Source organism: Kogia breviceps, chromosome 1 (assembly GCF_026419965.1).
Source record: "Kogia breviceps isolate mKogBre1 chromosome 1, mKogBre1 haplotype 1, whole genome shotgun sequence".
Lineage (NCBI taxonomy): Eukaryota > Metazoa > Chordata > Mammalia > Artiodactyla > Physeteridae > Kogia > Kogia breviceps.
The window spans coordinates 25,352,093-25,372,267 of record NC_081310.1 but is presented as its reverse complement, the minus strand read 5'-3'; the positions used below and the strand labels follow the sequence as shown (position 1 = coordinate 25,372,267).

The window sequence follows — 20,175 nt, the reverse complement described above, 5'->3', positions numbered from 1 at the left end:
CTACTGGGCTCTGGACCACAGAATGTGAGAGGAAGTGGTTGCAGCCCCTCCCAGGCCTGGCCCACAAAGACCTTCTATGTGTCTCTGTCTTCCATGTCTTTTTTCCTCTCCACCCCCTGGAATGGAGATGGTGCAGAGGGCAACCTGAGAAGTCACGTGGCGGTAGGGCCTCTGGAAATGACTGTGTGGAGGGCTACTGTGCCAACTTTCTCCACATCCAGTGCGCCATGAGAGCAAGAAGAAAGTCTGCCGTGAGGGAGTTACGCATATTTTTAGGTCTGTGTGAGATAGTAGTTAATGTAAGCGAATTTGTAACATATGTGATTGCAGATTCCAAGATAGGATTTTAAAAAATGCACTTTCAGGGCTTCCCTGGTGGCGCAGTGGTTGAGAGTCCGCCTGCCGATGCAGGGGACACGGGTTCGTGCCCCGGTCCGGGAGGATCCCACATGCCGTGGAGCGGCTGGGCCCGTGAGCCATGGCCGCTGAGCCTGCGCGTCCGGAGCCTGTGCTCCGCAATGGGAGAGGCCACAACAGTGAGAGGCCCGCGTACCGCAAAAAAAAAAAAAAAAAAAAAAAGCACTTTCAGAGAAGGTGAAGCATAGTGATCAGATCGGTCAGAATTTAGGGGGGCGGGTCAGTGTAGGCAGAAGCAGAATCCTTTCCTCATCTACCCACTTGGGTAGACGGCCAATTCAAGATCTTAATTTATTAAATTTTAGTTTATTAAGACACAGGATAATGTACCACAAACTATTGATTTTACTTTTATTTTAGAGCTGGTACAAAAAAAAGACAAAAACATTGATTATCACCCCCCACCCTGCTCAGGTTGTTCCAGAAATAAATCCTCCTTTGTGCTTAGAAGACAGCACCAGTTAAATCTCATAAAATGCGCACATGGTTGGAAAGGGCAAAACAAGATGCTCAGAAAAAGGAATTAGAGATGTTAATTCTAGGGCTCATTGCTCTTTCTGAAGCATTCTTTGTTTTCATTGCTTTGGTACCTACACCTTAAGCTTGGAGTTTAACAAATTAGAAACTGGCCACAGGCATCTAAGAATTGTTCTTTATTTAAAAACATGTCCATGAAAAGCCAAGGAAATACAGAGGTGAGGCAGCACCAAAGCCTTCCGAGCCGAGGTTGGGAGTGCTTCTGGTTTTTCCAGAAATTCCCAGTGGTGTTATGACTCAACAATGTGTTGCAATCAGTGGAGGAAAGGGGCATGGTGACAGCTGAAATGCAAAGAAGTGTGCACAAGCCAGAGCCATTTCGGCTATTTACCGAAATCCAAGTGCCCCCATGGGAGGTCTTGCAACACATGTTCCGTTGAGAAAAAGAGGTTGCAGACCATGGGGTTATTGCAAATAAACAACGCTTGTGAGGAACAGGATTTGTAAGATTCAATTTGTTCCAAGGTCTCTCTTCCTCACTATTCAATCCACTCTATGAGGACAGAGACTATGATACCACTGTACCCCAGCCCCTGGCACACAACAGGTACAATAAATATATGTTGTAAGGATGGATGGATGGAAGGATGGACTCTACCCAGCTCAAGTATAAGTAGGAACATCGTCTGGTATCAGAAGAGAGAACAAAACACATAGAGGCATATAATTTTTAGTGTTTGAAAAGTGGCATTGAATCAGGACCAATAAATCTTCTTGGATAATTGCACCTCTTTCAGTGCCCAAGCTACATTTTTACATCACTTTGAAACCCCAGAGTAAATACTTTCCCAGTGTTTGCTTGGCTGGTATGAAATGCTTTAACAGAAACGTAGTCTCTAAGTTGCCTGCCATCATCGGGAAAGGAGGTCACTTCCAGGCCCAGAAGAACTCAAAGGTGGCAGGGTACCAGTGCTCCAAAGGGCCAGCCTTACAGCTCCTCACTCCGTCACTACTCGCTTCTTCCAGCTTGCAAGTGGAGTCTGGGTGTGTGGACTGGGTGATGAGTGGGAAGAACTTTGATCAACAAGAACACATGGGACACCACGAGGCAATAGTATTTTACTGAGCACAGCATGACGGCTATTCACTCTCTGTTCTGACGTTAAGAAGAGTTTTAGGTGTGGGCAAAGTCAAAACATTTTCCCGTTAGCCACGTTACTCAAAGGATAAGCTGTCTACAACCCAGCAGCACCTGTCCATACTCCAGGACTCGGTTTATGACTACTCTGAGACAAACACCTGCCTGTGCCGTTTGTCCTTCCATCCAGCCTACCCTTTGGGGTCCAGGCCCTTGATGAGTCCCATACCCAGTGCCATTTGCCTCATTACCCTGAATCAGGAAGCAAAGAGCATCACACTGATACAATAAGACATTTACCTGGCCAAGGTCTCAAGGACGGGACCAGGTTCCGTTGACCTGAGCGCAGCCATTCAGCATGTTCAAATGTCCCCATCCCACCCCACCCACATGAGATGGCTTCTGCGCCTGAGGCCTCTATAGCCCAAGAACCTCGGTTGAGAAATCGCGAAGGCAGCTTCAGTGCTGCTCAAGAGCCTGGGTGTTGTAGCAGCCTGGGGGCAGGTTGTCCCTAATGTTCTCCAGGTTCTTCACATCAGCCAGAATCCCATCTATGCTTGTCTCCAGCGAACGGAGGTGGCCCCTCTGACAGCTTGCCCTCTCTTCCAGCTTTGACATCAACGGCCGCAGCTGACTGTTGATCTGGGCCTTGGCTCGGAAAAGCTTCTGCTCCAATAAGATCAGCCCCTCTTCATCCATACTGCCAGGCTGGTCTATTTTAGGAAACAAGAAAGGAGTTAACAGAGGAAAAAAGCTGTGGTTAGATCTCCTTGAACATATGCAGGCCCTTCTGTAACTTTAACTAATTTCCATTTTCACCTGCCCAGAGCAAGTAGTATGCTGTGCATTTGAAAGGCTTATCTTATTTATTTTTAAATTTATTTTACATTTTATTTATTTATTTATTTTTGCGGTACGCGGGCCTCTCACTGTTGCGGCCTCTCCCGTTGCAGAGCACAGGCTCTGGATGCGCAGGCCCAGCGACCATGGCTCACGGGCCCAGCCGCTCCGCGGCATGTGGGATCTTCCCGGACCGGGGCACGAACCCGTGTCCCCTGCATCGGCAGGCGGACTGTCAACCACTGCGCCACCAGGGAAGCCCTGAAAGGTTTATTTTAAATTAGAAATAATCTAGAAGAAATTCTGAGAGCACGAGCCTCATTATTGGGTTTTGAATAGCCCAGTTTAAGCCTCTGGACTCTTTAGTTCAGCAAGATGAAGCTTGGATTTCTGTTTTCATGTTAGAGGCAACAGCTCCTGCTCTGAAAAGATGAAGGCTGAAGGTCATGGGGACTGAATACTGCTCAAGGTGTCTGCCCAACCCAGCTCATCCCTAACATCAGAATCAACTCCAAATTCTGCTTTCTGAACCACCCGTAGGAAATCTCTTGCTGTTTGCTATTAGAAGACCCTTAGAAACTGGCTGGGCCTCAGGGTTTAGAGAGGCCAAGGTGAGCTCTGCTATTTGAGGGATGAATTCCAGCTGTTATGAAATGATGTAAGACTTCATTCTGGCCTGAAACAGTGGGAATCTGGCTAGATATTGGTTTATTTCCAATATGAAATGTGGTCACATTTGTTCAGGTATGTTTCACCCATAAACAATCTGACACTAATGTCAGCATGAAGGGCACGTGGCCAGACCCATTTGGTTTGAAAAGGTCTGAGTGGTCAATTCAAACTTAGTCAATTCAAACTCAAGTTCAGGTGCAGTGATAGCATTTGACTGCAGAAGTTTATCACAACTAGAGAGATTAAACTGTTGTTGCTCCGGGACTCAGGAGAGCAAACAGAGTAGAAACAGCACTACAACAAAAATGTTGATCCAGTGGATCAGTCCTTCACCTGCGGACAGGGGAGAATTCCAGAATTTAGGGTTCTGCAACATGCAGGGAAAGTGAAGCAAGCTTGGGGACAAAATGTCCATGGGGAGGCAGCATGAGCTTCTCGAAAACCGCAGGAACACTGGAGACAGAGACCTCGGTTAGAATCCTGCCTCCACAACTTATTATGTGATCGGTGGGACAGTATTAAACTCCCTGAGCTTCCGTTTACTCCTTTGTGAAATAAAATAATAAAAATAATAAAACTTGGGGGCTTCCCTAGTGGTGCAGTGGTTAAGAATCCTCCTGTCAATGCAGGGGGCACAGGTTCGATCCCTGGTTCTGGAAGATCCCACATGCCGTGGAGCAACTAAGCCCGTGCACCACAATGACTGAGCCTGCGCTCTAGAGCCCGTGAGCCACAACTACTGAGCCCGCGTGCCTAGAGCTCGTGCTCCACAACAAGAGAAACCACCGCAATGAGAAGCCCACGCGCCACAATGAAAAGCAGCCCCTGCTCGCCGCAACTAGAGAAAACCCGTGCACAGCAACAAAGACCCAACGCAGCCAAAAATAAATAAATAAAATTTAAAAAAATAATAATAATAATAAAATTTACTGTATAGGACCTTTAAAAGACTTAAATGATTTTCCACCATGAAAAACCTGGCATAGTGCCTGTCACACACTAAAGGTTTGACAGTTCCCATCCAGCCTCTCTCCCCACGCTCTCACTTTCTCTTTAAAGGCCCTGTTAGTTTCATTGCCTTTTTCAGAACACTAAGCAAAATCACTAAACTCTCCACTGGGGAGGGATATTTATTTATTTATTTATTTATTTATTACCCTTAGAGGGTCTTTTTTTTTTTTTTTTTGTGGTACGCGGGCCTCTCACTGTTGCGGCCTCTCCCGTTGTGGAGCACAGGTTCCGGACGCGCAGGCTCAGAGGCCATGGCTCGTGGGCCCAGCCGCTCCGTGGCACGTGGGATCTTCCCGGACCGGGGCACGAACCCGTGTCCCCTGCATCGGCAGGAAGATTCTCAACCACTGCGCCACCAGGGAAGCCCTGGCGGGTGATTCTTGACCTCACAGACTGGGAGAATCTTCCCCCTCACCACTCCTACTTCCTCAGAGCTCTATGACTTCCCCTCAGTTATTTCAACTGTCTCCTGAATGATCTCCTCCTGCCTTTTGTCTAACCCACCTTCATACTGTCCTCCACTCAGCTGCCCCAGTGATCTTTCCAAAATATACAGCAACAATGTCATCCCTCTGCTTGACACTGTCTACTAAGTTCTCAGGATCAAGGTCAGAATCCTTAGCAGGCCTGTCAAACTGTCCAGTATTCTTTTTCACTGTGAAGCTCGAATCCTGCCTCCACAATTTACTGTGTGATCCGCAGGACATTATTAACCTCTCTGAGCCTCAATATACCTTCCCTACCTACACCCAGTTCTTTGACCTACAGACTTTCACCTCCGAGGGCAATAGGTAGGTGCTCAGTAACCCATCTTAGAGATGGTAAAATAGAGTCCCACAAATGTAAAGAAGTTTCCAGGCCCTGAAGTATCTGGGCCTGGAAACAAAGCAAATTTCCCGATAACCCTTAAGGAAAGTTGAGACTCCCACTCATCGGGAGAAGCCCTGGAACATGGACTGGAAGGTTGTGGATACTCCACATACCTATTAGGTGTAGGACGCCGTCCAATGTGTTGAGTGTGTCTTGGATCATAACTCCAGCACTCCTGGCTCTGTTATCAACTCTTTGGGCTTCTGTGATCACCTGAGGAAAACATAAACACAAGCCCATTTTGCAAGGGTGTTCCCACGCTGGCAAGGTTAAAGTGCTCCCTGCTGGAAAGCCACGGGAACTTACCGTCTGCACTGCATCCGTATCCGTGCCGAACTCCCGCTCCTTCCTTGCCAGCTCTCCTTCCACTGCCCTCATCTCACTCTTGAGAGTGGCCAGTCCCTTCTCCATGGCCAAGGCTCCATCTGCTGTCACGTTGGCCTCCAAGTTCAGACTCCCCATCTCCTGGGAGAAGAAGAGGAGCCAGGGACGGAAGGAGAGAGAGGGATAAGGCACAAAAACATCCCAAAGACAACTGCAGAAAAAAATACAGCTGCAGCCAGGCCCTGATGGAGTGAGATGAACAATGAGAGAGTCAGACTCGGGGACACACCCTTCCCCAAGCTCTGCCTCAGACAAGTTAATTTGGGGGTATGTCTCCAGGGACTAGGATGGTCAGCCCTGAGACACCGCTTCCCTCTCAGCTTAAGCTCACCAAATGGTGAGTGAAACAGGAACCAGTCGGGAAAACCCAGAGGGTGAGAAACTCATCTCACTCTCTGTCATGTTTCTTTGCTGCTGCCAGTTTTGAATGGCTTTACTCCCCAAGACAGTTGAGTTTGGGGTGCAGAGGATGAACGGGCTATAGCTTTGGTTAGGATGAACGAATCTTAACAATATCTCTACCAATAAGCTACGATTAGGCATCAAGTTACACAGAAGCCTCTGCACTAGAAGCCATGTAAAGAGAAGTACAGGAAATTGGTCTCTACCCTCAAGGGACCTAAGTTTGAGATAATTTTTGGAAGTTACCAAGTGGTCCAAGGGTGAGGGCACACAGACTAGATATCAAGAGTTCCCTCTGGGCTTTCTAGAGTTGCTTAAGCTTTCGAGAAGTCATACTTAAATAAGAACTACGAAGCTCTCGTCCAGCTGAGAAGCACTCTTTCTACTGTAGCACTTAACATATGGGTTGTAAGTTAACTAGCCTGCCCTTCCCCATTACACTGAATGGTCTCTGAAGAGAAGGACTGGGTCTTTCCCATGTCCATACCCCCAGCACCAAGCACAGTGCTGGCACAGAATGGAAGGAAAGAGAAAAATGAGTAAGTGGAACTTAGACATAGAACATAGGGTCAAGGGATCCAGAACTCCAGAATTTCATAATCTTGACTCAAAACACTGGTATAGTTGCTACATGTTTAATTGTGTCCCCCAAAAGGATATGTTGAAATTCTAAACCCCAGTACCTCAAGACGTGACCTAATTCGGAAGTAGGACTGTTGCATAGGTAATTAGTTAAGATAAAGTCATATTGGAGTAGAGTGGGCCCCTAGGCCAACACGACTAGTGTCCTTATAAGACGAGTTGGAGACCCCCAGGAAGAAGGCTCCACGTGACGACAGAGGCAGAGACTGGAGTGAAGTCGCTGCGAGCCAAGGAGCACAAAGGACTGACGGCCACCACGGGAAGCTCGGAAGAGGCAAGGGAGGTTTCTACCCAGAGTCTTGGAGAGAGTGTGGCTCTGCTGACACCTTGGTCTCAGACTTCTAGCCTCCAGAACTGTGAGAGAAGAAATGCCTGTTGTTTTAAGCCACCCAGTCCGTGGCACTTTGTGAGAGGAGTTCCAGGAAACTAATACAATAGTCTATACACACAACAGTCTTGGATGGTTCTTCTCATGGTGTTGTCCAAAAAGGGAGCTGAGGGCTTCCCTGGTGGCGCAGTGGTTGAGAGTCCGCCTGCCGATGCAGGGGACACGGGTTCGTGCCCCGGTCCGGGAAGATCCCACGTGGCGCGGAGCGGCTGGGCCCGTGAGCCATGGCCACGGAGCCTGTGCGTCCGGAGCCTGCGCTCCGCAGCAGGGGAGGCCACAACGGTGAGAGGCCCGCATACCATAAAAAATAAATAAATAAATAAAATAAAACAAAAAGGTGGGCATGGAGCAACAGTACTCAGCCGAGGATAGCCCTGTGAACCGATCCACAAGGGGTCAGCCAGGTGGCTCGAGGGCCGCCGTGGACCATAACAGAGCCCTACGGGGCAACACGAGCCCAGCGTTCTTGCTCACCCAACAGTACCCTTGCGTTTGGAGCTGCTCCCACCAACCTGCACCTCGACGACGTCCCTTTACCTGTTCTATGTTGCCGGTGATCTCCAGGGCTTCCCCGGCTGCGGTCTTTGCCCTCTGGGCACCAGCAGCAGCACCGCCCAGGGCTGTTTCCGCTTGCTTGGTCTTGTCGCTGGCATCTGCAACCTTCTGGCTGATGTAGGAGAGTCTCTTCATGGCCTCTTCGGCTTCTGCTTTTCTGACTTCAACGTGCAGGTCAAACTCTGAAATGCAGATAAGAAAACATTGCCGTAAAGTTGAAAATGAGCTTCCAACGGAAGATGAAAGTGGCTGAGGTTTTTAAGAAAAATTACAGAAAGAGGGTTAATACTGCCCAGGGGGTGAGAGTGTGGAAAGTTGTGGCTATTACTCTTTCTCATCCAGGAGAAAGCTCCTTAAAGGAGGCACTGAACTAGCCATCAACAATCAGCCTTCTCTGGGTCCCCATCATTGCAAAAGTGAACCCCAAAGTGAATCAGAAGCAGGTGGAATCTTTGAAGCCCAAAGTTTCAAGCCAGAGCCTTAAACCCTAAGCTGCCAACGGCAATAGCTGCGGATTGGACAGAATGGGTAGAGAGGTACTTTCTGTGAAGGAAATCCCAAGACTTAGGAATGTTTATGTTTTGTTTTTAGTGAGGAAGACTGAAACTTTAACCAAATCTCTACAAGGCATAAACCCAGATTACCTGGAATCTAGATGCTATGACAAAGCTTGCTTTATTATTACCACAAAGCAACCTCACTGGTTCTGTCAATAGATTGGAACCAACCAAGCAAAAGAAAGAGAAAGAGAAAGAAGAAAGAAAAGAGAGAAATTAAGAAAGAAAGGAGGGAGGGAGGAAGAAAGAAGAAAAAGGAAAGAAAGATAAAAGGGGAGGGAGGGATGGAGAGAGGGAGAGAGAACGAGAGGGAAAGGAAGAAAGAAAGAAAGAAAGAAAGAAAGAAAGAAAGAAAGAAAGAAAGAAAGGAAGACAGGGAGAGAGGGAGGGGGGAAAAGAAAAGAGAATTATCTGTATGGTAGCGGGATATTGAATCTGTGAGGAACCTTAGAGGTCATTTAGTTCAAATTTCTCCAGAGGGGAACATTAGAATCTAGAAAGGCAGGGGACCTGCCTATGGTCACACAGCCAGCTCAGCAGTCATGTGGCTGAGCAGAGATCAGAACTCAAGCCTTTTGACATTTAGTTCAGTTCTTTCTACTACATCAAATATTTTAAAATGTTTTTCTTTAGGAAGATATTTATTAAGTGTCTATTAATACCCCAATGTACCTGTCACTTAGATTTATAAAGATTCAAAATAAACCAAAGTCACGGTTCTAACTTTAAAATACTCAAGTGATCTGAACCACGAGATACTCACCTCTGAGGTTCTTTAAGATGTTCTCAACTTCATAAAAAGTGGCATTGCCCATACTTAGTGCTTCTTGGGCTCTGCTTTTAGCAAGGTTGGCACGGGAAAGCAGTTGATCTGATTTCTGTAAATAGGCAGGCAGAACAAGATTAGAGTAAATGTCACACACACCCAGGAAGTGCCCTCCTGCCAGCATATTCATTCTGACACACTTCTCTGCATGACAACAGAGAGCTGTGATTCGCCAAAGAGTCTAGGGGTGCTGTAGCAAACCGCTCCACAACCTGGGGCAGCACAAACTTTATAATCCAATGACCCAATAGGAGCCCACGTTGAGAACAGTCTCAAGCTCTGGTCCACTATCAGGTACAAGAACAGTTTGCAAATCCTAATTTTAAACTCTAGATACTTCCTGAAACCAACCTAGTAGACAGAGCCAGACCAAAATTAGACCCAGTAGGCCTGAGTCCTATTCCTAGATTTGAGGGCTGACTCAGTGGGTGGAGCTGAGCTAATTACATTAAGGTCTCTATAAGCAGCAGTGTCATGACCTTTCGAGAGTTTTTGATGGTTCTTCTTACAGCATTAATTCACATGGTAGCCCTTCAATACATGTTTGTTGAATGAACAAACTAACAAAGGATACCTGTCTCCCATTCTTCCCATTCTGTAAGAGCTTCCGGGTTTCTTCTTCCCAGTTTCCCAGATTGCTTTGCACACGCTTGAACTCATCCACATGCTTAGTCACCAGGCTTGAGACAGAGTCAGCGTTTTGTCTGATCCTCTTCATTTCTACCTGTGAGCCCCCAAAAATGAATGAGCCTTACTTTCTGCTCACCAGTTGTCACACCAGCCTTCCTAAGACCTGCCATCGTTGTTTGAAAACAACTATCCAGGCCCAAAGCCTAAGAGAAATGGGGCAATATTCCTCATGAAAGTCAGGCAACAGGTCTCCCAAACATCAAACAGGTTTTAGGCCTGCTTTATTTTTTTTATTATTATTTTATGTATTCGTTTATATATATATATATATATATATATATATATGGGAAAATTTTTGTGGAAATCATTGTACTTTTTGCCATAGGTAGAAAGCTGAATCTTAATCTAATACACTTGCAATAATGAAAGGAAGATAACAGAAACAATGCAAAACTTTTGAGAAAAACAAAAGCCTTCTGAGTGGCCATATGTGGAGATACACTATAGGTTGGACCCAAATGTAAATATCAAACCTTATCTATAATAATTTCCCACAGGTTGCAACAGTCCCCAGAACTAGGAAAGAGACAGAAAACTTTTAACCACAAATAGGAATACGTTCAGGATGTGAGCCATGGCCTTATCAGGGACCAAGGTTGGGGTTTAAGAACAAGGATAATGAGGAGGATAAATACTCTTTCTAATCTAAAGCAAGAAAAGTCAATATGGAGAAAAAAACTGAACGATTGAATGATTCAATGGAACCCCCAGAGAAGAAAGCATTATGGCCCTCCTTCTGTACATCAGTGCATAGGTTAGGTGCCCTTACCTGAAAGGACTGATCATTGACCCCCTGAAGCTGGGATGCTGAATCGAGAAGGCGGAGACTATGCTGGTAAGACCTATCTGCTTCAATGTCAGTTTGAGTGGCCTCCCTTGACAACTGCTGGGCCAGAGACTTGGTTTTCTCCAATCTGCAGGGAGTGAAGAAAGAGGACTTTGAGAATTCACTCTTTTTTATTAAAAGTAAAAATTCATCCTGTTTAAAGTATGCAGTTGGGATTATTGGAAGAACCAGACGAGATATGTCCCTTTCCACAGTTTAAACATAGACCTTAAAGTTTATACAGGTTGGGTCAGAAAAATTCAACCCAAGTTCCCTAATTTTTTTTTCCCTATTCTTGATCATAGGAATATATTATGTTTATCTGCGCCATGCCATCCGATGAGTGTACTCACATCCTTTAAACGCCACAGACAGTGACCGTATCTCCAAATATACAACCTCTCAATCACAACACAAAATTTACTTAGATTAATCAATCTTTTCTTCCAGCCTTAAAGGCGTCTGTTTTCCTCCAAAGTAATACTCTCATCCTCTCGTCCCTCTTAGTATTGATGTACTTCTAAAGAAACACAGCACCGCTCAGACGTGGTTTGCATTGAACCCTGGGAGGGAGCGGATTATATTGGCCCGTGTGCGGACCCGTTGAAACGTACTTTCCCACAAGCCCTTGCACCACGGAGCCGTCCAGCCTGCCGCTTCCGCCTCCTTCACTCAGAGCCTTGCGCGCCAAGGATAGGGCTTGTTTGGAGTAGTCCTCCGTTTCCCTGGTGAGTTGCTCCATGTTATTGGCTGACTCAACGTGGCTGAAAGGATCAAAAACCAAGAATTTGAGTTTTCACGGCAAAGAGCTTCCTTTAGGGCTTCTATTTAAATGAAAGGGGAGGAGTAAGGGAACTGGCTGGACTAGAAAAACCAAACAGAATTGACCCAGATGAGATGGAGCTCCTCTAATAGGGGAGCTATCTAGAAGCAGAGGGTGTTCTGAGAAGTAGCCTCATGTCCTAGACTTTTTTGGTCATCTACTCCATTTATGGCATAATCAGTGGAAGCTATGGAGATGGGTGGGAGAAGTCTCAGGGTGATAAAATATTGCATTTATAAACTGTTTTCTGCAGGAGAAACCCCTAGGTTTTATTCCATTCAGGAGCCAACTCCCTATTTAGTTTTGTTGCATCTCTAAACTGAGCCCACCACTAAGGGGGACAAAGCCTGTCAATAAAAGTCCCCCAGTTGCTTTTGTCCTCCTGGTTCTAGAAAGTGATGGAAACGAGCTCAGGAGGCAGCGCGTGCTGCAAGAACCCAAGCCAGCCCCCTTCTGCTAACTGAATTTCATTTGGGATTAGCAGAGCCTGCCACCTTGCTGAGCCCTCCGCCAAGAGCACACCTCTTCAGCATGGTAGGATTTATAGTCAGGCAAGAACTAAGGAGCTGCCTGTTATCACTGGGGGCCTGCAGAGCCGATTTTCAGGAGGACGTTACCCCTCTGCAGACTTGGCCCCCACAGGGCCAGCAAACAGCTAGCAGCTGCTTGTTCCCAGGCTTCGTGTGGGAGCCTGGGGGTCCCTCAAAGGTGCAAAGCATTCTTTTCCAAGGGCTGATTCATTGGATGGAGCCCAAGGAATTAACATCTGACATACACCAAAGCCATGCTGTTGAGTCATAGAGAAATCTGCGAAAGAAACACCCCCGCCCTCGACTCCTGCCAAGTGACCTTGCCCAGTGGCCAACTATATACACTAAAAGCCAAGGGGTTAAAAAAATGGCTTCAGGGCAGGGGAATGGCTGCAAAGGAGCCTGGAGATAATGAATATGCTTTATGCTTTGGTCCTGAGCACCCCACAGTGCTGTTCAAGTCTGGCCTTGCAGAGGTGGTCTCCAGTACTGCTCACCTGTCTACCAGTCTCGTGGCCTCCTGAGCTAGACTTTTAAAGCTGTTTGGCCCCATATAGTGCTCCGAGGTAGGAACGTACTGTGGAAAAAGGAAAATTGGTTAAGACTTTGCCGTGAGCCTAAATATGAGCCATGGAGCCTAAGCAGGCTCTGCACCTGTTCTGTCAGAGCCACTTGTCATTAGTCAACAGCATTCTACAACGTGACACGTCGAGTCCCTTGTCAGGATGGTCTTTACATTAAAAAATGTATAGACAAGAATAAAATGGAAATCCAAGTTTAAGGGAAGTCTGTATATAGATATAGATGCATTTAAAAATATATACATGTTTATATTTGCATATATATTCAAAGTCCAGTAGAACATAGACCAAGTTTGTTTTGTTTTTTTTTTTTAAATTTTAAATCGCTATTTTTTTTTTTCCTTTTATTTTATTTTTATTTTTTTTTTAACATCTTTACTGGAGTATAATTGTTTTACAATAGTGTGTTAGTTTTTCCTTTACAACAAACTGAATCAGTTATACATATACATATGTTCCCATATCTCTTCCCTCTTGCATCACCCTCTCTCCCACCCTCCCTATCCCACCCCTCTAGGTTAGACCAAGTTTTAATGGTAGTTATTTCTTAGTAATGAGACCATAGGGGATTTTTATGTATTTTCTGAATTTTTTACAAAAGGAAAATCAATACACACTATTTTTAAATCCTTCATTTTCTCAGCATAATATCTGATTATCTTCCAATTTTCTTTATCCACCTCCTATCCACCCACTTACATTATTATCACCATTGCCTTCTTTATTCAGAATGAGAAGAGTGCTCATTCAAACCTCTCCCTCCGACCACACTACAAGCTACGTCATTAAGAAAATCATACTGGCAACATTTTTTTTCCCTATTTTAAGAACCATGTCGTCATTGGCCTCCTTCCTTCCTTTCTTCTTCCTTCCCTTTCTTCCTTTTTCATCTTTCTTTCTTCCTCTCTCTCTCTCTCTCTCTCTCTCTTTCTTTCTTACAGCAAACATTTATCACAGCCACACATTGTGCTACGGGCTGAGAATGTAAACATGAATAAAATAGAACCCTGCCCTCTGGGAACTAACAACCTAGAAGATTTGCAGAAAGAAAGGAGAAGAGATGGCCAAGATGAGGCTATGGGTAGCAAGAAATGAACTAGGAGAGGAACATAACACAGTAAAATGGGAACCTGCAGGAAGCCAAAGATCATAAAGAAAGGTGCAGCTGCTGCAAGGAAGAGAAGTCTAACTGTCTGCCAGAGAGACCAGAAAACCTGAGAGACAAGGTGAGCCTGTGACATGGGCAGTCTTGCATCTCAGCAATGACTCTCAGTCCCCTAACCCAGCACCACCTACGGTGTTTCGCAGGGTAGCTTCACTTTCCTCCAGGCTCAGGCGCATCTGAGTGATGAGCCTGTGAGTATCCTGAGCTCGGTTCTGATGCTGGCTGCCCAGGGCCCGAACTCTTTCCACAGTCATCTTGAGGTCATCCAGGCGGTTCCGGTAGCTATTCTCTTGGCTCCTGGCCTTGGCCAACTGGAGATTGAGGGATCTAATAGCACCTGGACACCAACAAGGAAAGGGAAGATGAGCACTTCGGGGGCCAAGTCGTCAAACATAATGGAGGGTTGAAAAAGTGACTTTGACTGGCTTATGGCAAAATGGCAAAAACCCAACATATGAATGCATGCAACTGCTCTTTTATCTCCATCATTCAGATCCCAGGAGAACATCACAGACAGTCCTTCCACCTCCGCAAGGGCTAGGCAGAGACATCTGCTGAACTGTTACCACCGAAGATTCTGTGTCCTAGTGTATTGCTTTCTAGGACTCTGAATTCTCTCCTTTGTGAAGGGAAATTGGCCTTCATCACCTTCTGAAATCTGGGCTTCTCTCAGAATGTCCCGAAGGGTCTGCTCAACCCACTGCATCCTGCCCTCCAGCTCTGTGTTGGGTACTGCTCCACCGCCACCCTGAGCCTTTGAAATCAGGGTCTCCAGGCTCTGGAGCTGCTGCATAAACTGATCCATCTGAAACCACACAGGGAAGAGGATTAGAACAGGTGACAGAGTTCATGGTCAAATAGCAAGTACCCAGGGGCTAGTAGCTAAAAGCCCAGAAATGCTTGGCACATCATCTTAAAGTTCAGATTCTAGAGCCTAGACTTTGAGTCTGAATCCTGGCCCCACTACTCACTAGCTGTGTGACCTTGGGTAAGTCATTTTCTTTATCCATAGGATGGAGATAATAATAATAATATCTCACAGACTTATTACTTGGACTAAATGAGTTAGTATTTGTATAGTACTTAGAACAGGGCCTGGAATAAAGTGCTACAGGGGGCTGGTTAAATAGATAAATTTTTAAAAATAGGTTGAGTTTGCTCTAGGTTTGGGTTCTGTTTGGGCCCTTTCCTCCCCCACCCTTCACCCCAGTAAAAAATTAATAATTAACAACATCAATTTCATTCTTCTCTGGAATTTGAATGAGAAATTTCTGGAGACTATTCCTGTTTTGACAGCCTTGAGACCTCTGGACTCCTCATATCTTTTATATGTTTATATCTTCTTCATTTGTTTTATAAGGACATCTCTTGGAAAACAATCCAGCTAGAAAGTGGCAGATTATAATGGAAAGAGCACTGAATTCAGAATCAGGGGACATGGATGGTATTCTTGGTTCCACCTGGCCATGTGACTTTGAAAAATTACACATTTTTCAAAACTTTGTTTGCTCCATGAAAGCTGAGATCAGAATGCTTTTCCTTCCAATTTGACTAAGTTACCATGAGTACCAAATGTGGCAGTATCTGCAAAAGGGGTTTTGAAAATGGTAAATATAAGAACATAAGCCTGAAGTATTATTAGTAGTATAGGGAAATTTTTTTAACATAGCAATTTTTTTTTTTTTTCGTTACACGGGCCTCTCACTGTTGTGGCCTCTCCCGTTGCAGAGCACAGGCTCCAGATGCGCAGGCCAAGTGGCCATGGCTCACGGGCCCAGCCGCTCCACAGCCTGTGGGATCTTCCCGGACCGGGGCACGAACCCGTGTCCCTCGCATTGGCAGGCGGACTCTCAACCACTGCACCACCAGGGAAGCCCCAACATAGCAATTTTTAAAGAAAGAAATAGTAATCCCCGCCCCCGTCCCCAGGAGTCTAGGAGGGTCCTGGATTTGTGACAGAACCACCCAGGAGACACTTCAGGATTTTACTCCTGCGGGTGAGGTCTGGCTAGCATGCACACCTGAATCTTCACTTGATTATAGCAAGCTGGACAGTTGGTTAATGCTGCATGCTCACAGTTGAGGCCGCCAAATCCTGGCTTGCAAACACAGCTGCCATCACTTCTACACTCCGTGGGCTCCGAGCCCACTGGGTTGCAGTTGCAAGCTAGAGAAAAAAGACAAACAGGAAGCTTTCATGTCAAGCTAATTCCAGAAACTGAAGGTATAGCAAAGATAAAAGGAAGATTGAGTCACCAAAGGCAAAGAATCCTTCTTTGCCCTTGTTGATTCATATTGTGTTAGATTCATTTCTTGGCTATGCCTCCAAGCACATTCCCGCAATACAGAGAGGTCTTCGGAATCATCTGGCAAGTTTGTGTGTCTGGATGAAGAAACACTACAACAGTTCATCCTTTCTAGTGGCACTTATTACTTCCTCCCATTAAATCATAAGCTTGTTGGATATTCTGCAGACACTCTGGCTTTGCTCACAGGGAAAATAACATTTCTTCTGGGCCTATATGTGCCAGAAGTAGACATCTCTCTGTATATTACAGATGAGGAATATGAGCTCAGAGAAGCTGAGTAATTTGACCTAGGACACACAGCAAGAAAATGGCAAGCTGGAATGAGAACCTGGAAAGAGCCAGTGATATTTTCCTTCTGCAGTAAAGCAGTACCTTTATTCAATCAAATTGATTCAGTACCACTATGTGTCATGTTCTGTTCTAGGAGCTGAGGATGTAACGGTGGGTGAGACACTACTCTACTGGAGCCATTCTTTGGGTTACTCCACCTTCAGTGCTCACAAAACACTTGGTAGTATGCTCATATGTCTAAGCATACTGTCATTATTTGCTTACATATTTGTGTGTCTTCCTTATTAGCATATGAGCTCTTTGGGAGCTGGAGCTGATTTATTCATTATTATAACCTCGGTATCTAGCTCCATACTGGGTACACGGTAAGTGCTTGATAAAAGATAGTTGAGTGAAAAAAAATGTATGGTCTAAAGGCAGTGAAATCTCTATTAATAGCACCTTATAGATGGAATTATATAGTTTATAGTGTGCTTTCTCATATGCTATTTTATCTTTGCAACCACTTTGAGTAAAATATTAATCATCCATATGAGGAAACTGAGGCTCAGAGAGTCAGCGTAATACAGTAGGTATGTTATAAAAACTGGACTTAAACTCAGTACCGCTGATGTCACGTGGATGCTTCCTATCATAGGACATCACAGCTAACCCACAGACGGGGGTCAGGGCAGGTGGAATTCGTGCCCCTGAGTAGAAGTCCCAAGTTGCACAGAGGTCCTCAGCGTTTCTGGGGCTGGGGACTCTGGTGTGAGTTGGGGGGGTGGCTCTGGGCTCCGTGCAGACCTCCTGGGGGACCAGGAGTCCCCCAATCTTGGTCCCCAAAGGCACTCTGAACCTTAAAATGAGGAAGCTCCTGAGTTCTGGGCACCAGGGCTGGTCTGGGACCTTTGTGACCTAGGGGTGAGTCTGTGGGGCAGGCCAGCTCCCTAGAACGGAATTTGCCTCTAGAACAGAACATGCTGAAGGCTTGAAAGAAGGGCTGAGCAAGAGGCCTGATCTGCACGTTCATGCTTTGATCTGCAGCGGCCCTCAGGAATGCTCCACGGAGCTACCGCTTTGAAGCCCAGTCTCCTTAGGAGACGCTTGCACTGCCACCTTTCTGTACATCAGTCGCACTGACTTCCTGAGAGGGTCTCTTCAACTGCTTTACAGCCCACTCCCCTCCCACTTCAGTGTGTCCAGGCTTAGTCTCGAGCCCTTTATCACCTTCCGCTTGCTTACGGGTCTGGCAGCCCCTCCCTGCCTACCAGCCTCGGGACTGGGCGCTGGAAGGGGCCCCATTTCATCTCTCTGGGGCGTAAACCTGCCCTTTTGCACTTCTCCCGCCCAGCTTTGAACCCTTTCAACCCCCTCCAGCTCTGACTCCAGAGCCCTGATGCAGGGGACACTGGTCTTAAGACCTCTGACAGGCAAAAGGTCCAGGCTGTTCCCGAGCCAGTCGGTCAGAGAAACCAAAGGAGCACCGCGATATTACCTGCTGTTGGCCTTGCTGGTTTGTATGTTCTTACCCGTGTACACACACACACAGGCATGCACGCACCCCGCCCACACGCACACACAGGCTGTCCAATCCGTCCAGGGGTGCAGTCCTACCTCGACACTTGTCCATTGGGTTGGGAGCCAAGGGGTCCCCAAAGTAGCCTGCTTTGCACTGGTCACAGTGGGCACCGGCTGTGCCGTGGAGGCACTTCAGACACCTGCCCGTCACGCGGTCACAGTTCCCAGAGGCACCGGGGTCCACGTTGTTGTTGCACTGACAGGGTTGACAAGGCCTCGCTGGGCCGTGCTCCCCAAAGGGGTCCCCAAAGTAGCCATCGGCACAGAGCTCGCAGCGGGCACCTGGAAGGAACAGAGAGCCAAGCCCAAGCGATCATCCATTGGCAGCAAAACCAGACGCAGAGGCCGAAAGTATAAATAGGCCTCTGGGGGGGGGGGGCTTTCCCCGTGGACCCCGGAACAGTAGCTTCAGGAGCAGGAGCCCGTGGCCGGGGCCTGGCTCTTCCGCCCCGTGGTGGCCACAGAGTTGAGAACACAGGCGCCACTAGGAGCCTTCCTGCCGGTTAACTAGCTGACTGGGAAAAAGTCAGATTGAGAGCCACACCACCGAGACTGCTGCTGCGGAGAAACTCTTCTTGCAGACTGACCCCCAGAGGGATGTGACATTTATAAGGCCCCTGAGTTTTCCTTCTTCACCTTGGTTCCTTTTCAAAAACTTAGTTAAACCCTGTATTTCATCTGCTAATTCCAAACCTCCTAAAAGAGCTTTAGATGTTTCCTCCCCGTCACTGTACCCACTGCCCTTCCTCAACCCACTTCAGCTCTCGGGCACCGACGAGCTATCCTTAGCTTTAAAATGAGCCCATTTAGACTAAACCCGAGTAATGAAAACTCGCCAGGAATCCCTTGGAATAGAAGCTATCCTTGCAGATTCACGGCGTCAGGACAGGGCAGGCAGCTGGCCTCACCAGTGACGCCGTGGGGACAGTTATCGCACACCACCTCCTCTGTCTCGGGCATCGCGGAGCAGTCGAACCCGTCGCGACAGGGGCAGGGCTTGCAGCTGCGGGGGTCACGCGGGTCGCTGTAGAAACCGATGGGGCAGTCGGCACACTCGACGTCAGGGTTTTCATCCCCTGAATAACAATCTCCTGGGAGGCAGAGGAAGAATGGAGGGGGCAGAGAAATGAGCGGGGTAAAACTGTGCCCTTTGCTTTAACACGCATGACGTGTGCAAGTCAGAGCTGAGTAACTCACAGCCTGCCTTTCTGAAGCTTTCCCCGGAGTGCCTGAGCGCTGGCACGCTCCTCTGCCCTGGTACCAACTCTAAACATGGCCACGACCCTGAATCTCACCCTCACTCTCGCAGGCTAAGCAGACGTACACTTCCTTTACCATCCATAACTTAACACTACTCCCCTGTCCCCCAAGGCCTGACACCATTTGTCACACACGTTCATTCCAGTCCTGACATCGCCTTTGATCCCGTACAATGCTTGCAACTCGACACCAATCCCCCCACCCAGCACTGAACCATGACAGCCATTTCCTGTAACCTAGCACCTTTCTCACAGCCCCGTGGCACTTCCATCGTGAAAAGCATTGAGTGTAATAAAGCGCCATGTCCGTCTTCCCTGACTCCAGCCCTGCTTCCCTTAATCCTTTCCCATCTCTGAAATGAGTTCAGGCATGGTCTTTCCTGCACAGCTCTCTCTTCCACGGGAGACCTCAGTCACCTGGCTGTGCCCCCAACCGTCTGGTCCAGGTGTCATTTCACTCACCTGTGTCTGGATCACAAGCCCCTCCTCCTTGGCAGTTACATGGAATACAGGTGCCAAAAGGTCCCAGTCTGGCTGAATCTCTTTTGTAGCCAGAAGCACATTCCTGGCAGAACTGTCCCTTGTACCCAACAGGACATACACATTGTTCAACCCATGGTGCTGGGGCTCCAGAGATGGGGCGAGCTGAGATCAGGGTCACATTGTCAAGGTACCCAGTACCTGCAGGAGAGGGAACACGTCAGAGGCAGCAAGTGGAGAGGTCCAAGGATCTAAAGTCAGGCCTCTCATTGGATTTTATTTTTCTTAACTCCCTGATGAAATGAAAATTCACATTTTTAAGGCAAGACAAGAAAAATTTAAACATAAAACTTTTTCTCTGCCCTTTGGCCTCCTCCTTCCCCTCTAGTTGCATTGTACATCTGCATTATGTGTTAACCAGACCTCCCCCGTGGCAGAAATACCCGCTCAACCATAAAGATCAATTTTTCTCCTTCTGGTGC

General features: G+C 47.0%; 1 protein-coding gene across 2 annotated transcripts in view; it reads right to left on the bottom strand.

Moving 5' to 3' along the window:
* Positions 1-754: 754 nt before the first annotated feature.
* The window catches only part of LAMC2 (laminin subunit gamma 2), a 62,710-nt gene continuing 43,289 nt past the window's right edge, over positions 755-20,175 (bottom strand). For both annotated transcript variants that reach the window (XM_067029176.1, XM_059074821.2), the window contains 15 exons: positions 19,676-19,894; positions 18,863-19,045; positions 17,991-18,236; positions 15,816-15,961; positions 14,443-14,599; positions 13,926-14,131; positions 12,546-12,625; positions 11,310-11,459; positions 10,639-10,783; positions 9,754-9,903; positions 9,117-9,231; positions 7,779-7,978; positions 5,732-5,890; positions 5,539-5,638; positions 755-2,745 (listed from right to left, as the gene is read on the bottom strand). In XM_067029176.1, the coding sequence (XP_066885277.1) occupies positions 2,492-2,745; positions 5,539-5,638; positions 5,732-5,890; positions 7,779-7,978; positions 9,117-9,231; positions 9,754-9,903; positions 10,639-10,783; positions 11,310-11,459; positions 12,546-12,625; positions 13,926-14,131; positions 14,443-14,599; positions 15,816-15,961; positions 17,991-18,236; positions 18,863-19,045; positions 19,676-19,894 (2,510 nt within the window). In that variant the 3' untranslated portion in view covers positions 755-2,491. The remainder of the gene's footprint in view (positions 2,746-5,538; positions 5,639-5,731; positions 5,891-7,778; positions 7,979-9,116; positions 9,232-9,753; positions 9,904-10,638; positions 10,784-11,309; positions 11,460-12,545; positions 12,626-13,925; positions 14,132-14,442; positions 14,600-15,815; positions 15,962-17,990; positions 18,237-18,862; positions 19,046-19,675; positions 19,895-20,175) is intronic.